The sequence below is a fragment of the Drosophila ficusphila genome, unplaced genomic scaffold (genome assembly GCF_018152265.1).
Source record: "Drosophila ficusphila isolate 14025-0441.05 unplaced genomic scaffold, ASM1815226v1 contig_412, whole genome shotgun sequence".
Lineage (NCBI taxonomy): Eukaryota > Metazoa > Arthropoda > Insecta > Diptera > Drosophilidae > Drosophila > Drosophila ficusphila.
Window position 1 is genome coordinate 1,439,653 of NW_025064326.1, and position 18,731 is coordinate 1,458,383.

Below are 18,731 nucleotides of genomic sequence, written 5' to 3' on the forward strand. Positions count from 1 at the left end.
TCTCTTTCCCGCTCTCTCGTTCGCACTTAATACTGTCAATGTGAAGAGTCATTGCGGCTTTTAAGCGTGCCTTTCTCTGTTTTTTCAGCTTATGTGCCATGAATAAACATGGAAGCCACAAGAAAATCCAAACAAACAAACAAATAAGCAGAGATGGTCCCCTGCACGACGAGAACAAAACAAATGCAATCTCACTTAGCCACTCAACAGGATTATGTCCACGGAGTGCAATGGGAATATTTCCCACAGACACTTTCCTTTGACATCCTCTCACGCAATTCAGGGCACATTTGCCGTGTAATTGACTTTGATTCGGATTCCAGATGCATCAGGCAAATGTGAAATTCCCAGGCATTCTTGCCATTTTATATGCCCAAAACTATTAGGTATGAATATAAGGGGTAACATTTTAAGTATGCATCGCATACTATATAGTTACGGAAATAAGTCGAGTTCTTTCACTGATAAATACCTGCTGAAGTCGAATCTAAAGTGGAGAAAAACAACTTCGGAAAAAGCTGCCATAAATTTAACAATTTTTACGTTGCCCTTATCAACACCTGGTGACAATGACACTAAAACCTTTTCCAAGTAATATGTGTTAGTTTGAGCCCTGCTGTTGCCAGATCACAACGACTAAGGAAACTGTTTGCGATGCACTGCGAAAAAAGAAAACGACTATTTTCTGAAATGCTTGACATCTTTTAAGTACAAACGCAACTAATAGAATCTAATAAATATCCAAGGATATAGGGATTTTTATAGCTCTGACAATAAGTAATTTGTATTTAACCATTAAGGAAACGTTCTTTCGCTGAGTGCAGCATCGCAGTATCTTGCTCTTTGTGCACGTGTGTGCGTCCGCCTGACTGCCTTGACCTGTCATATCGCTGTCATTTGCACGCATTTACCGTTAACGTTGGAAAGCAAGCGCTTACACACACTCCTACAAAGCGACATTCAGTGAGGGCGACATCAGGGATATATGGGGGTAACTTGGGGCTTCCAACCTACAACTTCCACAACTTTTGTCCAACGCCAAAGTAGCAAACCTGCTATCGATTGTGACTCTATTCCAAAACGAACTGCACTCAGACTTTTCCGTCTCATGATCAAATCTTCTTAACAAACTGCATTCAAAATTTACATTTCCATTTCAAGATGGCCGATTTTAAAGTTCCTCCTCAAGCCAGAAGTTTCCAAGTTTAAAATAATATACAAATGATAAAATTAGTATCTCAAATGGCTCGATGTTGTACCAATTCCCCTGGCAAATCCAATTGTGTAGGGCAAGTCGTCAAATAGTGGATAAAGTCAACACAGATGAAATCAGACTGTGGAATGGGGCCATGACAAGGCGCTGTCTGGTTAAATTCGCTAAAAAATGGAGCAGAATAACGCAGCTTCTCAGGCATTTATAGGTTTTTGCACAATAGGTAACCAATATTAAGAACGCTATAAAATTATAGAATACCTTCAAGATACTTTGTTCTTAGAGTTTAAAGGCTCTATAACACTTCTAAGTTTTAAAGCGATATATGAACCGAAGAACAAACCGGACTTAATTTTCAATGATTAATTTAATTGATTTCCCTCTCCATGTTAATCAGAGGCTTAACCATTTAATAATTATAGCAAACAATAGTATTTAAACTAGCATCAGAAGTGATACCGAACTGTGGCTTACCCAACTAATTTTTACCATGTAGGAAAACCCAAGGACGAAATGGGGGGCCAATGAGCATGATGGATACAGATATGTGTGCCCTCCCCCCTTCGACCGCCCACCCAGTCGCATTTTGCATGAATGTCGCCTTTGCATAACAAATGTTAGCAACATGTTTCAATAATGAGGCCGCCTCACAGTACAGTAATCCCCCTTCTGGCAGCCACTGATGAGCTGCCATGTTGCACGATTGAGACATGCATTGCATCCAGCGCCGCCACCCCCTTTTGCCACACCCCTGCCCCCCGAAATTACCAACCCTCGGGCTTTCCCATTCGGATCGCTCGGACAGCGTTTGAGTTTCGGATCTGAACTGGGCACCAAATTAATCGTTTCCACTGTGTGGTTAGAATGTTGCCTCACCCCCCCGAAAACCAGCCCCCTACGCCCCTTTCGTACCCCCTCGGAGCGTCGAGTGTATGCGCCTCATTTGTTATGGCCATTTGCATAAATAAGTCACTGGCACTGCCAGTTGGGACCAGTTTTGGATGGACAGGGCTGGCTGAGGGGGTCGAAGGGGAAAGGGGGGCTGCGGATTAAGGGGGTTGGGGGTAAAGGTCCGTCAGCTGACGGAGATTGTGTGAATAACTTGATGAACGCCTCGCCTGAGGAGTGAGTTCTGTTGTTCGCTGATTTGTTGGGCTGTTTGCATTTATTTATCCTGTTTTTTTGGTGGGACTTGTTAAAAAGTTGACAAATTTCGAAAGTTATAGTGCTCCAAAGGGATTAGGATATTATTTGAGTGGTTTGAGGAATGGAGAGTGGCAAGCCACAGATATTCATTAAGCAGATTATAGAAAACACTGACTAGTAAAGAACTTGTCCAACTTCTAGTAATTAGACTTTCTCTAGCACAACTATCTTTGGTTCAGATTCTACGTTAATCAACTTCTAACTTCTTTTTAACTCATTATGCTTTGTCTTTGTACTTAAGCTCAGAAAGTTAAAAGCCTGCAACTGAAACTTTATTGATTCCGAGATTCTATTGTGTGCTATCCTTGAAGCTCTTACTCAAACTAAAATCCTGTAGCTAATAATACAGCTATTTATCCCCATCTTATTTATTTTGCGAGGGGGCAACAAGAAAGTTGAAGTCTAAACAAAAACGAAAGCGAATACAACTGAGAACGGGCCTTCTTCCTTCCCTTTCCCTCTTCCCCTATTTCTGTCTCGCTTTCTCTTTCCCCCTGATTCATTCACTTTGGGTCTCCGCCACTTTCTCCTTCACTTTCTCCCTCTTCTCAGTTTCAGGGATGCGTGACAATATGCCGTTTAATTATACGTCACGACCCTTCTCCTTTCGCCCCAACATCTGTTCTGTTGCTCTTGTTGCGATATCGCACACACATTTTAAAAGTCAATTATCCGCACATAACGCACATCGTTGAGGGGGGCGTAAAGGACAATCGGGGGTGTGGCAGCCCATCGTCCTTGCCCCGCGTCAAATTTGGCGCGTTTACATTTTATTTTTTTTTGCCCTCAACAGCCCCCCTTCAGCTTCCCTTTTTGCACTCAAATAAAAAATGTGGACTCAAATTTGGTTTTTTATATTATTTTTTTTTTTAATAATTATGTTGATGAACTGTCAAGACTATTTAATTAGAAAACTTATTACTAGATAAAAATGGTTACACCAAATAGTAGTTCCCTTTCGTTTTTATCTTCCCTGTTTAAAATCAAGATATTTGTACCGTATAAAGAGAAAATAGTTAAACGTTGAGAAGGCTTTTTCTGAAGTGCGCAAAGTTTCTCAATGAGAGAAAACGGGAAAAAAGTGTATTACTTTCAGGAGACGACTCCTTGGCATGCGAAGCTGTCAGAGGAAAAAGAGAAGCCCAGGCGGCGAAGGATGTCTCGGCAAATTGAATTACATGAGACATGAGACGGGCAACGAAGAAAACGAGCCATAAGACTTCGATACTAAACCGATAATAACATAATCAGCCCACGCCCCTTTTCCGCCGCCCACGAGCAACTATAAAGTGAGCTTTAGTTACCGTTAACAAGCCAAGTGGCTCGCCTCAGGTTTTCCCCCCAATTTCCCCGGCTCCATCTGTTTTCTTCGCTCGATTGATAGTGGGGGAAAAGTTTGCGAGCTGCGCTGGCCAGCCGACTTTTCCGCTGTCTCCTTCCGTTCCGTCAAGGGAGGCCACACTGTGCCGAAAGTGGGAGCATTCTTCGCTTAGCAAAGTATTATATTCCTCTATCTTCATGTACGAATGCATAGCTAAAGTTCAATCAAGGAAATGTTTTTATTTTCCCATCTCCCGTTTCCCATTTCCATTGGCATGTAGGTCAGTGTAATTGTTCAATACTTTCCGTTAAGTGGTGCGTGTGTGTGGGTGAGCCAACTTGATGTGCTCACCGATGCAGAAGGAGGCATTGCCAAGTAATTGGCAACAATTTGCATAACAATTCAGCGACTGTTTTGCATAAGTCCTGCGACGATGCAACATAATAACCGAGGGGGGAAGGGCGGGGATGCCAAAAGGGGGGAGGGCAGAATTACAGCACTTAAGTACACATTAGAAATTCCTTCTTTTCGAGGCTGCAAGGACATCAGAGGCCTCCTGGCAGAGGCAATTATGTGCTTCGCATGCACGACTCCTTTTCCCAGCTCCGCAACCGCTTTTCATCCATTTTCCTCGCAGTTTCCATCCGCTCCTCGGCATCCTTTCAGCAGAGCCTCTGCCTCGTAAAAGTCGCTGGCGGAAATGCATGGCAAATGCTGCAAGAAAAAGTGGAAAGCCAAGATGAAATCTCTGCCTCAGCTACGAAATGCAACCGTTTCTTTTCTGCTTTTCAGCTTTTCTGCCTTCCTGTTTTTTCTTATTACCACACATGCACAGGTTTCTTTTGAAAGAAATGAAGCAAATTTGGCGTTTTTTAGGACATTTTTTTAGCCCCCGAAAAGATTCACATCTCTTTCCACTACCTGTGAAGTTTTTAAGATGCACTTTAATAATTTCGACTGCTTGATATTTCTCACACCTCTGTTTCAGTACACAGTTTAATTTCTTTAGCGAAAAATTACTTCATAAGAAAGCCAAACATAAACAGTTAAGCTTCTGGAAGCAGAGTTTGTTTGGAAAAACCTTTAAAATATTTCTTATTCGTATTTAAAAAATCAAAGGTTCCGCCAATCCTGCAAACTCCCACCCTCTGCGAAATAGAAATTGAAATAAAATGTGCCGGGGAGATTCTTGGGAGTTCCGAAGCTATTACGGTTGATTGAGTTTTTCCATTTGGTTTTAGCAAGTCAATCCGGCATTTTCCCACCAAGTTCCGTCATTAAGGTAGCCATGTTAAATTAATAAAAATGTAATGCCCAGGACAAGACCCCAGGCACCGGAGTCCGGCACAGAATTGGGCTAATAAATTTACAAAAATGAGTTCGACGCTTAATTTGCCATGAGCATTTTTCATTTTATTTCGCGCCGGGACTCGGAACACGGCTTTTAAGCCCCCCCAAAATGAAATCGAGGGAAAACCCAACGGCAAACGCACACACTGAGTAGTGAAAACATGGAAAACAGAAGGCGAACGAAAATGAAAATGAACAACAAGCTGAAGTGTGTGGAGGGAAGTGGGGTGGGGTATGGAAGCTACTTAACGAAAACAAGTGATGTGAAATTTATTTCCCAGGATCTCAACAACACGAACTGGAGGATGCTCTGCTTTGAATGGTGCATTCTGTTTGGGGGAATTATTTAAAGCGAGTTCACTAAGCTCTTGTTTTGTGGAATATAAAACGAGTCATTTTTAAATATTAATTGCATAAGGTACACAGTTTTAATAAAAATGTAATAATAATATTTGTTGTTCAAAGATCTATAGTTTCACATATTAAATTGAATAGCTTCTTATTTTCCCTCAAAACCAATCGAACCATTTGCGTTTGCTCTTCCTGACCACCAGAGCATTAACTTTACAATAATACGAAAATATATGCTAACCTTCGTACTGGCGTTTATATAAAGATAAACAAATGTAGAAATAAATAAATATATAAAATTGTGCGGCAGCTGCTGTAAATCAACAGAGAACTCGCGCGGCAAATTTACATAAAATAAAAGTTTTCCCTCGCAGTTCCCATGCCTAATAAATCGCTTCCAGTCTTTATTCAGAACTCTCTGCTTATTTTCTCTTTGATTCTTTCACTTTTAGGCTGGACTTTCGACCGAGTCGCGGTATTTACGACTTGCAGATCAAGAACACGTCCTATAATCGGGATAATGGACGCTTTGAGTGCCGAATCAAGGCGAAGGGAACCGGGGCGGATGTCCATCAGGAGTTCTACAATCTGACGGTGCTGACCGCTCCCCATCCGCCGATGGTCACGCCCGGAAATCTGGCGGTGGCCACCGAGGAGAAGCCTCTGGAATTGACCTGCAGCAGTATTGGCGGTTCCCCAGATCCCATGATAACGTAAGGGAACTTGATTCAATCAAATTATTTCCTTAGACCTGTGCCTCTTATCATCCCCATTTACATTCCAGCTATTTGCTGGCTTTATGTTATTTTCTTTCCGCACAGTTGTAGAGTTTTTTTATATTTCCCTTCAGTTGTGCGGTGAAGTAAATCACTAAACGGGCGGTCGCCTTCATTAATAATCCTTCCCCGGCACATGGTCGCCATCCCTCTGCCCGCACTTCTTGGCACTAAATCGTGGCTATCACTTGTGTACTTTTTGCAGCTGGTACCGCGAGGGGAGCACCGTGCCGCTGCAGTCGTATGCACTGAAGGGGGGATCGAAGAACCACTATACCAACGCCACCCTGCAGATTGTTCCCCGACGGGCCGACGATGGCGCCAAGTACAAATGCGTCGTCTGGAATCGTGCCATGCCCGAGGGCCACATGCTGGAGACCAGCGTCTCGCTGAATGTCAACTGTGAGTAGTGGTTTTGGGGCTGCACAGCAAAAAATACTTTAAGACCATTCAAAACATTTTATTTTTTACCATGCAAAAGTAAAGCAAAGTAAATCAAATCTCTGATCAAAAACAACACAGCACTATAATTTATTATAGCTTCAGAAAGGGTTCAAATAGTTTTTTAGGAAGAAAAACTACTAGGTTTTTCATCTCAGTGCGCTTCTTGGCGAAGTGCTTGCCCTGATGAAGTTAAATTGGTGGGTCAGTCTGGGTCAAAGCGGACAAAAATACAATTTACGGCTTGAGGCTGAGCAATTTTTATTAATAGCCAGAAACTCCAGGCGCAAATGAATTTGGTTATGAAGCTTGCCTTAGCGAAGCTTTAAGTTAAAAGATTTATAGCAAGCCCATATTCCATTAATTCTCAACAACACTCGATTTTTTAAAAGCATCTACACCAATTAATGAATAGAGTAAGAAGTCTTAACCAAATCTGAGGCAGAGTAGAAATCTAAACCAAACAAAAAACAATTTTAATTAGCCTCAACTTCATCTAAAGCAAATACATTTTTCTACCTGCAAAACTTGGCCGTAGGTAAATCGAGTATTTTCCTAGGTGAGCTCGACAAACTTGTTTTCGAATTCCCATCCTTCATTTCGGCCATTTCTTTTGTAATTAAAGTTTGGCAACTGCGTTATGGGAACATGTGTTGTTGTCGCATGATCAACGTGACCGAAAAGCCAAGCAGATGACACGAGACACATAAAGTGTCTGCCAGCAGAAAGTTCCCCCGAAACTCCACACACAGACACAACCACTTGATTGTTAGTTATTGGGCCACAACAAGAGAAATCTGGTGCGGAATGACCGGAGCATCAACTTGTCATATTAGTTGGCAACTTCAGCCCGCCCGCTTGGCCCCAAAACATCATAACACATTTGAGGCGGATATTAAATTTTCGGGACAACGCGACGTATGCGCAATCTACTTGTCACCGCGCGCTGCATTTAATAAAAATCACTAGCAATGACATGTTACGGAATCTGCATAAAATTTATGCAATCAAATAAAGTAACAAACTAGCAATAAAAGGCAGAAAAATACATATATATATATTCAGTGGGTGGCAAGGAGGAGAGGAGCCGGGCTTGCCGCAAATATATTCATAGGAAAACATAAATTGCAGTCATTTTTATACACGCCGGATTTGTAGCCGCAAAGGCAGCCAACAAGAACAACTCATATGTGTTTATATATATAAATGTCTCTTATAAATATGTGCTCTGTGTGTGTGATTCTCCCCCAGCGACGTCAGCGTAACAAATATTTATAGTCTTTTCTCTTTGGAAAAAAAAATACAGAAAGTCAGTCTAAGTAAGCGCAGGGAACTCTTCTTACTGACCAAAAGGTACTTATTAAAGCGTGGTATAAAACCAAGCCGAAGTTGTTGGTATTTTCAAGGGGAAACATATTTAATTGCTTTAAATATTGGCACATAACTATTTTTTATAACTTGCACCTTGCTATACCAAATACATATTTAAGTTTAGTATGACTCATAAAACATATGCAGCGAATACAGGGTAGGCAAAGGCCAAATAAATCCAACAAAGAGAGCAATAACCGAGCCAAAACAGACGCCAAACAGAACAGGAATAAATGACAACAGGCAAGTGGTTAAATAAAAGGAGGACGGGGAGTCCCGAAAGTGGAGTTGCTTGTGTGGCTGCGGCAGGCGTGGCAAATGCAATTTTTCGGCGTGTGGCAGGACGACTTGCTGCTATTTATGGGGCTCATTTAAAATCCATTAGCAGCCAGTCAGGTCCGCTCGAATGTTTGCCCAACATTCGGGGCCCCCGAGTGCTGTGTGCCGGGTCAAAAGTGGGCCTCCGAGCTGCATTTATGTGGAAGGAGCCTCCGGGCTTTGCAAGTTTCAACGGCAGCAGCCACATCAGCAAACTTTGTACTGCGATTTGCGAGACGTTCGACAAGAACAATTGAATTTGCGGCGGTGCTTTTGCGTTTCAGTGGCTTCCAAAACGCCTGCAGGCGGCACACTATCCATAAAGGCCCCAATCTGAAATCCATGGCAGACAGCCAATCGAGTACAGTTTGACAGTCGTTGTAGGAGGAGCGCCTGCGGACGAACGGAAATTGTAGTCCCTAATTTGACTGCCTAATTTTGGAGGCCCTGATTTGAGGGCTATAGTAGGGGGATAGTCCTGGTTTCAAAGGGAATGTTTTAAATCAAATATCTTTGCAATTCTAGTTTTAGATCATTCAATAAAATTCGGTTCCTAAAAGGGTGTGCCATATTCGATCACCTTAATCATGTGCCTTTTCCTTCACCCCATAAATCCTGAAAGTAGGAAGTCAAACATCCTGTTCCAATTTTCGCTTTTCTTGTTGGCCCAAAAAAACATTTCCGATGCTTCACAGTTTTAGCAGCACTGTGCGACAGCTGCATTGAGACAGATATGAATGTGGGGCTAAGACGACGTTGTCTCATGATTGTGATTGATAAGCAATTGATAGCACCAGCAAAAACGGGGAGAAAGCACAAAACAGAAAGGAGAAAGTTGAAAGGAGGAAGGAGATTGCGGAACAAGGGAAGCAGCAGCTGACAAATGGCAGGGCATTTTTTTAATTGAAAATGTTTGCATGGATTCTTGAAAGCACTGCCAATGTCATTCGATTCATATGTGTCTTCTCTCTCTCTTCTCTCTTTCTATCCCTACACATGCTGTCCCTTTCCTTTTAGCTTCTTCTGTGTATACAGTTGGGGATAAAGAAACAGAACTTCAATGTATTTACCAGTAAAGTTTTATTAAAGATTATTTTAGGGAAAGTTTTTAAGGAAAGTTAAGCAAATACTTTAAATTGGAAATATTTTATGTGCTATTATTGTAACCTTAACTGTATATATGGCAACATACGAGTATATCTCGCCGTTTCGCTTTGTTTATTCCACTCTGCTCGTCTATGTGTGTGCATTGCGTGTTGTGCCTGCATTTGATTGATTTATGCCAGAAGCAACCAGAAATAAAAATTCCAAAAAATAACCGAAGGCACGAAAAAAATTGAGAGAGCAAATTGGGGAGGCGGAGGTATGTATATATTTTCGGGAAAATAAACTCCCAATGCGTCATGTTGTCAGCGAGGCGACTTCTCGTCGGGCGTTGAGTGTTTTATAACGTGCGAAAATCCCCAAATGAAATTATTGAAAATGTCTCTGGCCCCGTGCTTTTTGCGCTCTCCTAGATGGATTCAGAAAAATATGGCTTCGAAGCGGGCGGCGCTGTAGGTGGGAGGCTCTCGAGCGGCAAGGCCATCAAATTGCGCATACGCAACGTGGCCACGCATAGACAAAACACGAGGGCGCCACCAGCTCCTTGTCAACTTGGCACAGTTTGCTGCACACGTGAGAGGCACGTTCCATCTTGTAGACCTCCCCCCCATCCCCACCCCCTCGCCAGCGAAGAGGGGTTTAGCAAATGCAATCTCCCACCTGCAGCCCCTCGCAAAACACACAGGTGTGTCGTCCTGCACGTGACTTTTGTTCACTTGCATGCGCCGCACGTAATAAACCTTTGCCAATCCTCTGCCACCCAAATAAATCCCCCACTTTTCATACGCGTCAAGCGCGGAATTTTATGGGTACTGCAGGTGGAAGGGTGCCTGGAAATCAGAGGAACACAAGAACTCAAAGAAGAAAGTGAAGGTATACGGAAGGATAAGAAAAATATAAATAGAACGAAATGATTTTAAATTTATATTTAATTTTATAGTCCCCATACTACCATTCTTTTCCTGTTACTTTTTTATTGAGTAATGCCCTGCCCTACCAGAAGGATATTCAATAGTCAGCCAAAGGTTTTCCGACTTGCTTTTCCCTTTTGTTCCTTGCACTTTTTGTTTTCTTGCTTTTTGCGGAGTCCTTGGCCAAAAAGTCGCCAGCGACGAAGACAAACAGCACTCATGTGTCGCGGACCGCCGAAGTGGAAAGCAAACCCGTTGAAAAGACATTTCAATTTGAATAAAAAAAACTTCCACGTGTGTGGGTGGTGCAGAGTGGTGCTGCGGTGCAGTGGTGCCCAGGTGTTCGGCATGCAAATGTCGAACGACAATAATGCGCATTAGCCAGAAGATTGCCCAAACAAACAGAAGCGGAAATGGCAGTTGGAATCGCCTGCAAATTGCTTCTTTATGGCCAAATATTTGGAGAAGGCATTCTAGTTTTTACTTAAGTTTCAAGAGCATGTATTGATGGTTTTTTTTCGGTTGGTGTTTTTATTACATTTATTAGAGTTCAATGAATTTAGCTTGGCAGCAGCATTTTTCCACGGCTCCCAGTCCGCACATCCACCGGTAATTGTGGTGCAGTCGCAGCAAACCACATCGCACCACATCGACACCTTGACACGACAGGCGAACATTCAATGGAAACGAGCCACGGGGCCGTCCCGATCCCAATCCCAATCCCAATCCGAATCCGCATCCGAATTCGAATCCCAATCACATCCCACTGAAGTCAGCACGTCTCGAGATTCGAGTCTTGCCAATATCGTTGGAGTAGTAGGAGACTCGTGGCTTGTCCTTTTTGATTATGCCACTGCCGGGCCACAAAAGTGGCAGCAAAAAAAATGGGAAGAAAGGAGGGAAAGCGGCGGAAAGGGAAGGGGAAGGGGGCCGGAAAATCAAGTAAGCGACGTCTGCTGACTTGGCTACACGAAAACCTTTTTACACCAGGACAGGAGCAGAAAGTCGTGCTAATGCTGCACACAATTGCAATTAGTGTCAGTGCCGGGCAATGTCAGCCAACTGTTTTTGGTCTGGACCCGCTTATTGGCCCGCTCCTTGGCCATTTGCATAACCACAAAAGGAATGCGGCGGGCGACGAAGATAAACCGAATACTCTGCCCAGCAATTACACTCAGGAAAAGTACATTTTAGGCTTTCCAAATTGTACTTAAAGAGAGTTTTTTATATTGAGTTGTTCTTTAGATTCATTTGAGTCTTCGATAATATAAAGCGAATATACAATTGGTTAGATTAATCTGTTTATAATTATACAAATTAGTTTTGTTTAAGCAGGAACGTTACGGTGTACCCTTGAAAATATTCACTGACGGCGATTTTTTGGGACCCCGGCTCAGTTTACTAAGCAGATTTCAAGTTCTCTCAACTTTTTTCGAGAAAGTTTAAATTTTCTGGCTTTTAACAGCATTTTAATGAATGCTGCATTGTTGTAGTAAGCCCAGCTAGACTTTCGGACTTTCGAGTGCTGCACTCCAGCGGAAGAACTCTCAACTTGAGACTTTTCGAGTAGCCGGGCAAAGGTAGTTGAAAAAAAAACTTTAAGCCGCTTTAAGCGCAAATTATAGAAACAAATGTTGCGTCAAAGGATTCTTCTGGTCGAGTGTTTTCGGGTGTCCTGTGCTTCAGCTTAACAGCTTTTGTGACAAAAGCAAATTAATTGCTTTGACCAATTTCAATTAACTGCACTGCACTTTTTGGCTCGCCCAACACGGCAACTTCATCATCGACCGCAAGTGCTCCAAAGGACCCGGCCACTTGTTTTTGTTTTCTCAGTACTCACTGTACTCACTGCCGCTACAGCGTCCAAAGCCAATTCAATTAATTTCCACCAGCCATATGACACCTATGGACCAGTGCACAAAGCGCAATCAAGTGCACAATGAAGTGACCGCCCCTTTTTCCGAACTGACCCCTTTTTTTGCGCCGGCCCAAAAAAGCATGCTATAGTTTTTATAAGCCGACGATAGCGGACCCGCGAAAGTGGGCCAGAAGTGGGCCAAAAGTGTGCTGGGTGCGAAATATTCGCAGCATAATGATTACACTCTCGTGCGGCCACCGCCTGATTTATTTTAAATCCGTTTGTATATACGAGTATTGGCCATCTCGACGTTGTGGCATTTTCAGTGGTCTTTTTTTCAAGAAGCCAGTGATTCTATTATTGGTTAAAAACCACAGCGTGTACACGCCCTGGCCATTTGGGCTTTTGTAATGGAAGTTTTATTCAGTATTCCATAAATATGTCTTTATTGATTTCGTTTCCTTCACTTTAATAATTATTGACTTTAGCTCATTTTTGCTAAACCCTACCAAAAAAGAACACGCTGCTCCCCTTCGGTTTCTTAATTTAAACGCATTTCCCTCTGGCATTTCGATATTTATTTTTTGGCTGTTGAAAGGCGGGGGAAATGTGCTGAAAATGGGGGAAAATTGGAGAAAGCCTGGGAAAGCGCGGAAAGGCGGGTGGCGGTTAGGTGTTGAGAGCACGCGCGCCGGAAGTCACGTGATGTGTTCACTGTGACACGTACGCGACAGCAGGCGAAGGACGAAGGACGAAGGAGCAGAAGGATCGGCGGCAGCTGCATCCGCACCGCTTTCCCCATACAACTGCTTTGGTTTGCCGCCTTTGTCGGTAGCAACTTTTCAATTTGGACAAGATGGAAAGCAGGGGCGGAAAACGCCAGCTGAACAAAGCAACTCCTGCCACACTTTGGAAAAATCTCAGCAGCATCTGATTCGCACCTCCCTAAAGTTCCAGTGAAATTAATTTGCCCTTAATCAACAAAATGAGCTTGCATACTCAAACTATTTGCAAAAAAATATGCAATAATTTATTGGTCACAAGATCACACAAAGATTATAGTAACATATAAAAAACTATTTTTGAAGTTTTAAGACTCTGCAACTCATTTTTTAAAGGCTGGTTATATTATGGTAATCTGGTCGCACAGCTGGTTGGTTTAATGGCTTAAAATTTGGGTTAGTCCTGCACCTTTGATCATATCACCATATTTTTTCGCGGTGCCCCGTGGGCGAGTCATAACCAGAGAGAAGCTTAAAGCCAAACTGCAAACTCGACTCATTAAAATCACTCGGAGCAGGTGTGTGTGATACATCCTGGAACAGCGAACGAGAAACCAGCGAGCGGCTGCAACAAAAACCTGAGTTCGGCCCAGTTCCGGGTTAAATAATTAAATTTCGCTGCAAAAATGGCCAGCGGGCATAAGTTACGCCACGGCCAACGCGGCGTATGCGCAACGTTTCATTTTTATTTAACGCTGCCTAGCCGGAAGCCAGGATCTCGTCGAGTCGGCTTGGGTTTTGGTTGTGGATTGGGAGTGGGATGGGGAGTGGGATGGGTGGGATTGGGATTGTGTTGGGTTAACGATGGGTGGTTTATGTTTGGCCGGACGGTGGTGCAGGTGCAGGTGCAGCTGCAGGAGGAGCATATTTCACGGCACTAATGTAGCCGGTCATAAAATCACAATGTGCAAGGCGAAGGAGTGGCGAAATGTGGGGAGCATTCGCGGGGAAAAGGAAAAGGCTTGTAGGCGTAGCGGTAGGCGTGCCAGCATACATGTGAACAAGGTCCCACCCCTGGTAACTCATTTAAAAAATTGTACAAAAAAATAATAATATGGTACGAGGTATAGGTTTCAAGTCAATGAACTGGTAATGCTCTTTCTGCAGTAATTCGAAAAGAAAAACGGCAGAGAAAATATTCCAATATCAGTAACTAATTGCAACAAGAAGTGCTATAAGAATCAGATAAAATTATTTCCTTTTTTAGAAATTAAATGCGCTTCCTGATTCTCTTTACGAATTCCCCCAAATTCCTTTCCTGAAGAAGCCACAATTATTTCTTGGAATTTGATATGCCATCCAACAAATAACATCCCCAAATCTTTCTGCCCAGCTCGAGAAATAGAATTAATTTTTTCCCCTTCCTACACATTTTTGCTGTTATAAAACTATGCAAAAAAAGGCGACCATGGCAAATGTCAGGACAGCGAGGGCTCTGGACTAGGCTAACACTTCGGGGGCGGAGGAGTGGCGAGGTGGCTGGGAGGGGAGGTGGGCGTGGCAGCAACACCCCGACATCAGCGTGAAACTACATGGATGGCTGGGCATGAAAATGCCCCTCGGGCTCCTCCACAAGTGGTGGGGGAGGGGGGGGATGTTGGGGGGTGGTGGCAACAGCATGTGTTGAAATGCAAACTTGATTTTTTCCTTCCTCCTCCGCCGCGGTGGCTTCTGTTTTTCTGGTGAGCGCTGCTCATTAAATTTTATTTTATAATTACACACACCAGCAAACACACGCAAGCACTGCCATACGCACACGCACACCATTACACAGGCACACACACACACATACTGTGGCGCTCATTTAGGAGTTAGGCTTTAATGTTTTCGGGCGACGCGTAATTGGGTCCCGGATAACGCAGCATTTTTCTCCATTTTTGCAGGGTATTGGTGGAGGGAAAGTTTCTATTTTCGGTTTTTCTCTCTTTTTCACTTATTAATTTTCCCTAATTTATTCAAAAACTGAAAGTAGCTCTTGATTTATGTTAAGGGTGACCCCTTTAAAAGTTACACCAGTTTTTTTAAGCCTTAGCAATTTTCTAAAAGATACTCCTTGGTCTATAATGTTTTGCGAAAACTCCACTAACCAGTTGGTTAGTCCTCGGAGCTCAGACCATGACGCAGGCACATTTACTTCGCTTCACGAATTAGAGCCAACAAAAACAATTGGGCAAAAAAACGGGCCGACAACAGCTACGGGCTATATCAGCTATAACCGTAGGGAAATGGTCAGAAAGGGGGCGGGGCCTGTGGGGTCGGGGGTCGGAGGTCGGAGGTCAGATTCCGTTCGGCTGGGCAGACGGTGATTAAACTAAAGTGTTCGAAAGTTAATTGGCGCAACAACAACAGCAACAGCAACAATTATACTTAGCCTCTATTATGCCTCACGCTTGACTGAACGCGCTTTTCACGGGGTGGGAAATCTGGGGGTGGGGTGAAAAAAATGGTGGGCAGTGCAACCGATTCGATACGGAATGAAACTAACGGCACTTAAACCAAATGGCCAAATCGCACAATGGTGAGTTAAACGACTAAAAGTCAGTGAATCGCTCGAGCATCGAGGAGTTACGGGGAGTGTGAAGGTTTCCCGACATTTGGAAATGGGAAAAGTTGGCAGATAAATGACAGAAAAACCAACTGAAGACTGGACCACCGATTAAAGTGTAGTGGAGCTGTTATCGCCGACGCTTCAATTATGACCTCCAATCGAAAAAGTATTTATTGTTTTGGCATAATGAAGATTTGACAGTAAAGTTGTTCAGTTGTTCATTGAAAATTGAAATCCTGTGTTATGCCAAGCTCAAGTAATCCAATTAAACGATGTTGTGCCAAACAAAATGTATGCAATCGAAAGAAGATTAAATTACAGAGCTGAATAAAATATATAGCAAATAATGAATAAAAGAACTATCTCCAACCACTGTAAAATCCCCACAGAACACTTGCGGCATTTCTAGAGCCATTTGCCCAATATACACACTAGTAAACACATATTGCTTTTTGCCTCCACAAAATGGCAATATTTAAAAATGTCGATGGGTCACGCTGCACTCGTCAAAGTCCTTTAATGCTATGGAGCTTTTTTGCTGCCTGGAACTATGTGGCCGTCGTCGTGTAATTGAAAACGGTTATTGACAAGTTAATGGCCCGAACAACAAGCCAACTTAGGAGCGGATCGAAACCAGCCACTGTAATTGCCTATTTCTATGCTAACCCAAATGAACCGAAAAAATAACTGCGGCGGGCGAGTGAATAAATTATAAGCATTGCTGGCCGCAGTTTCTGTTTTAGTTTCTGTGCTAACTTTTGTTCAAATAAATTCGAATGGTCGGGATTACTCGCTATAAAAATAACACATTAGGAGGGATATTTTACTGAATTTACATACTCGTATTTCACAGCTGATTGCGATTCTCCTTCTGCTTTTCAGATTACCCCCGAGTGGAGGTGGGACCCCAGAATCCCCTGCGAGTGGAGCGCGACCACGTGGCGAAGCTGGAGTGCCGCGTGGACGCCAAGCCGATGGTGAGCAATGTGCGGTGGTCGCGGAACGGGCAGTACGTGAGTGCCACGCCCACCCACACCATCTACCGGGTGAACCGGCACCACGCCGGCAAGTACACCTGCAGCGCGGACAACGGCCTGGGCAAGACCGGCGAGAAGGACATCGTGCTGGACGTCCTGTACCCCCCGATCGTGGTCATCGAGTCGAAGACCCACGAGGCGGAGGAGGGCGAGACCGTGCTGATCCGCTGCAACGTCACCGCGAACCCCTCGCCCATCAACATCGAGTGGCTGAAGGAGGGCGCCCCCGACTTCCGCTACACCGGCGAGCTCCTCACTCTGGGCTCCGTGCGGGCGGAGCACGCCGGCAACTACATCTGCCGCTCGGTGAACATCATGCAGCCGTTCGGCTCGAAGCGGATCGAGGGGGTGGGCAACTCCACGGTGGCCCTGCTGGTGCGACACCGACCTGGTCAGGCGTACATCACCCCCAACAAACCGGTGGTTCACGTGGGCAATGGAGTGACTCTCACCTGCTCCGCCAATCCACCCGGATGGCCTGTGCCGCAGTACCGGTGGTTCCGGGACATGGACGGCGACATCGGCAACACCCAGAAGATCCTGGCCCAAGGGCCGCAGTACTCCATACCGAAGGCGCACCTGGGCAGCGAGGGCAAGTACCACTGCCACGCGGTGAACGAGCTGGGCATCGGCAAGATAGCCACCATCGTCCTGGAGGTGCACCAGCCGCCGCAGTTCCTGGCCAAGCTGCAGCAGCACATGACCCGCCGGGTGGGCGACGCCGACTACGCGGTGACCTGCAGCGCCAAGGGCAAGCCCACGCCGCAGATCCGCTGGATCAAGGACGGCACCGAGATCCTGCCCACCCGCAAGATGTTGTTCGACATCCGGACCACGCCCACCGACGCCGGGGGCGGGGTGGTGGCGGTGCAGAGCATCCTCCGCTTCCGGGGCAAGGCGCGTCCGAATGCGAACCAGCTGCTGCCGAGCGACAAAGGATTGTACACCTGCCTGTACGAGAACGACGTGAACTCGGCCAACTCCTCGATGCACCTGCGGATCGAGCACGAGCCCATCGTGATGCACCAGTACAACAAGGTGGCCTTCGACCTGCGCGAGTCCGCGGAGGTGGTCTGCCGGGTGCAGGCCTACCCCAAGCCGGAGTTCCAGTGGCAGTACGGGAACAACCCCTCGCCGCTGACCATGTCCTCCGACGGCCACTACGAGATCAGCACGCGGCTGGAGAACAACGACGTGTACACCTCGGTCCTGCGCATCGCCCACCTGCAGCACTCCGACTACGGGGAGTACGTCTGCCGGGCCGTCAACGCGCTGGACAACATCCGGGCGCCCATCCGGCTGCAGCCCAAGGGGGCGCCGGAGAAGCCCGGCAACCTGAAGGTGCTCGAGGTGGGCCACAACTACGCCGTGCTCAGCTGGCAGCCGGGCTTCAACGGCGGCTTCGCGAGCACCAAGTACCTGGTTAGCTACCGCCGGGTGGCCACGCCCAGGGAGCAGACCCTCTCCGACTGCTCCGGCCACGGCTACGTGCCCAGCTACCAGGTGAGCAGCTCCTCCTCGGGGAGCAGCAACCACGAGTGGATCGAGTTCAACTGCTTCAAGGAGAACCCCTGCAAGCTGGCGCCGCTGGACCAGCATCAGAGCTACATGTTCAAGGTGTACGCTCTGAACTCCAAGGGCACCTCGGGCTACTCCAACGAGATCCTGGCCACCACCAAGGTGAGCAAGATTCCCCCTCCATTGCACGTGAGCTTCGACCCCAACTCGCGCAAGCTGGGCATCAACGTGGCCGCCACCTGCCTCTCCCTCATCGCGGTGGTGGAGTCGCTGGTCTCCCGGGACGCCACCGTCCCCATGTGGGAGATCGTCGAGACCCTCAACTGGTCTTCCTCGGGCAGCGAGACCACCTACAGGGAGGCCGTCATCAACCACGTCTCGAGACCCGCCCACTACTCCACGGCCACCGCTTCGCAGGGCAGGAGTCTTGGAGTGGGTGGAGTCGGTGGAGTAGGTGGCTCCCACCTGGGCGAGGATCGCACCATGGCCTTGGCAGAGACTGCGGGTCCGGGGCCAGTGGTGCGGGTCAAGCTCTGCCTGAGGTCCAACCACGATCACTGCGGAGCATATGCGAATGCTGAAAGTGAGTACTGCTATTATCTAATCCCTAAACACCCTTAAGATAA

General features: G+C 45.7%; 1 protein-coding gene across 1 annotated transcript in view; it reads left to right on the plus strand.

Moving 5' to 3' along the window:
• LOC108091497 overlaps positions 1-18,731 on the plus strand; it is an 87,135-nt gene that overhangs the window by 55,063 nt on the left and 13,341 nt on the right. The window contains 3 exon segments of the mRNA XM_017190730.2: positions 5,894-6,154; positions 6,423-6,619; positions 16,433-18,688. Coding sequence (XP_017046219.2) covers positions 5,894-6,154; positions 6,423-6,619; positions 16,433-18,688 — 2,714 coding nt within the window.